The sequence below is a fragment of the Pogona vitticeps genome, chromosome 4, assembly GCF_051106095.1.
Source record: "Pogona vitticeps strain Pit_001003342236 chromosome 4, PviZW2.1, whole genome shotgun sequence".
Taxonomy (NCBI): domain Eukaryota; kingdom Metazoa; phylum Chordata; class Lepidosauria; order Squamata; family Agamidae; genus Pogona; species Pogona vitticeps.
The window spans coordinates 15,207,693-15,210,000 of NC_135786.1; the positions used below are offsets into that span (position 1 = coordinate 15,207,693).

The 2,308-nt window shown below is 45.4% G+C and overlaps 1 protein-coding gene across 2 annotated transcripts in view; it reads right to left on the reverse strand.

Moving 5' to 3' along the window:
- Positions 1-969: 969 nt before the first annotated feature.
- CIMIP1 (ciliary microtubule inner protein 1) overlaps positions 970-2,308 on the reverse strand; it is a 30,332-nt gene continuing 28,993 nt past the window's right edge. For both annotated transcript variants that reach the window (XM_078392152.1, XM_072996815.2), the window contains exon 5: positions 970-1,029. In XM_078392152.1, the coding sequence (XP_078248278.1) occupies positions 1,019-1,029 (11 nt within the window). In that variant the 3' untranslated portion in view covers positions 970-1,018. The remainder of the gene's footprint in view (positions 1,030-2,308) is intronic.

The following is a 2,308-nucleotide window of genomic DNA, read 5'->3' on the forward strand; positions in this document are numbered from 1 at the left end:
TGTTAAAAGCCCTTCCGGTGGCAGATTCAGCGGCAGGCAATTTCTCAGCCGGCCCACCTGCTAAGACAAGGGGAAAATTTGTGAAAGCGATGTAGCAAATATTTCAAATTTTTGTTGTCCTAAAAGAGTCTGAAAATGAAATTTTACTTCCTCTGCTCTCTGCCAAGGAGCACAGGAAGTTTTTAATTTGCCAATAGCCTGATAATGGCTTACTTATTAAGCCACTTTTTTGGATAATGAACGTTCTCACCAGAAAGAGTCTTGACATCCAGAAGACCTGCCTTTGGTTCATTTTCAGCGCTGGAAACAAATTGAACCAGAGCAATCCTACTTACACCAAAAAAGTAGAAGTCCCAAACAGGGGCCAGAAAAGTGTGAGTGGGACCATTCAAGGGTGGCCTGGTTCATTTATTTAAAATAATTTTATCTTAACTTTCTTATAAAGAACCCAGGTGGCTATAGCAATGGTTTGCTCTAGCAGTGATGTCATCTGATGGCCATTAAAGATGGGCAAGGAGCTAAAAACAAACCAGAAAATTAATAAAAAATCACTAATTCGTTGATTTGGCTTGGTTCTGGTTCATCTAAACTGGAGAACCTGAATTTTCCTGAACCAATCAATTTTTGGGCAATTTCCAAACCTCCTGGTTTGTTGTCCCCCCACAGCCTGCCCCCTTCCCTCTTTCCCCTGCCCTGTCACCTCCCTTCCTTTTCCTGCCACTGCTTCCTCTTATTCTGCTGCTGCCGCCGCCACCTTGATAGCCTCATGGCAGGCCGGTGGCCTTTGCGTATGCCCCTGCCTCCCAGCTGAGTTGGTGACATGCACAAAGGTTTCCCCACCAGCTGACAGGCCGCTAAATTAAAAAAAAAATGTTTATTTTTAGGACTAAATAAAAAAATTGTTTATTTTTAGGACTGAAGTCATCAGTCGTATAACGGAATTCATGCATTTATTACATTATTGCTTACCTGCAGTGAGTTCCAAGCAGTGTATATGGCTCTTCTATTTACTTTATGTTCATGACAACCCTGTGAGGTAGATCAGAGAGATGGAAGAGAAAATGAGACTGGCCCAAGATCACCCAGGGAGTGTCATGACTCAGCAGGAACCAACGTGGTAGTAAATCCAGGACTCACAAGGTCAAAGCCCGGGGACTTTCTGAGTATCAAGGACTACCACATCATCCCCCCCGGCCTCTGTTACTTCTCTGTTCCCTTTGATTAGGTGCAGTCTGTACAGTTAGCTGAGAAGTGGATTTTCCTTGGAACATTATGTTATTGCAATCTATCTCTGTTTTAATGCAAGATATTTGGCAATAGGGGGGGTTAAGAGCCACTAGCATTACAAAAGACCAGCTCCTCATTTGTAGACATGGGCCAATCCTGCTGCCTACATGTTGGATTCTCTCTATGGGACAGAGAGGCTGGCTGTGGGGAACTCTCATGCTGAGCGCCTGTACTTCCAAATGTACCATAACTTTACCAGTGGGGCTAAAACCGGTTCTCCCAGACTCCAGTCCAACATTGTAACCACCAAACTACCCTGACGATCAAAGAATGGTCTTTTAAAAGCTCAGAGCAACTTAATGCTGCGGTGTGTCCAGTTAATGGCGAGAGTCAGGGTTCTGGTTACCAGATGCCGGGGATCAGCAAAAAGAGAGAGATGCCGCCAACTGGCCAGGTAAAGGTAAAGGTAAAGGTTCCCCTTGACAATTTTTGTCCAGTCGTGTTCGACTCTAGGGGGCGGTGCTCATCACCGTTTCCAAGCCATAGAGCCAGCATTTGTCTGAAGACAATCTTCCGTGGTCACGTGGCCAGTGCGACTTAGACACGGAACGCTGTTACCTTCCCACAGAAGTGGTCCCTATTTACCTACTTGCATTTGCATGCTTTCGAACCGCTAGTTTGGCGGGAGCTGGGACAAGCGACGGGAGCTCACTCCGTCGCGTGGATTCGATCTTACGACTGCTTGCTCTTCTGACCCTGCAGCACAGGCTTCCGCGATTTAGTCCCCTCAACTGGCCAGAGTCTTGGACAAAAAGGAACATGGTCTAATTCAGCAAAGCTCATGCTGAACAAGTACTCTTTATGCGTGGCAGAGTGCATGGATTGCATGCAGAAGGTCAATCTCTGACATCTCCCATTTAAGAAAAAGGATCAGGACACAGGTGGTATCTGAAATCCTGGACAGCTACTACCAGTGAAAGGGACTAGATCAGGGTTTGCAAAGCTTAGGAAAAATAAGTGTTTTGGACTATATTTCCATGACTCAGGGATTTATCATCCAAAAAAACATAGTAACGTTTCC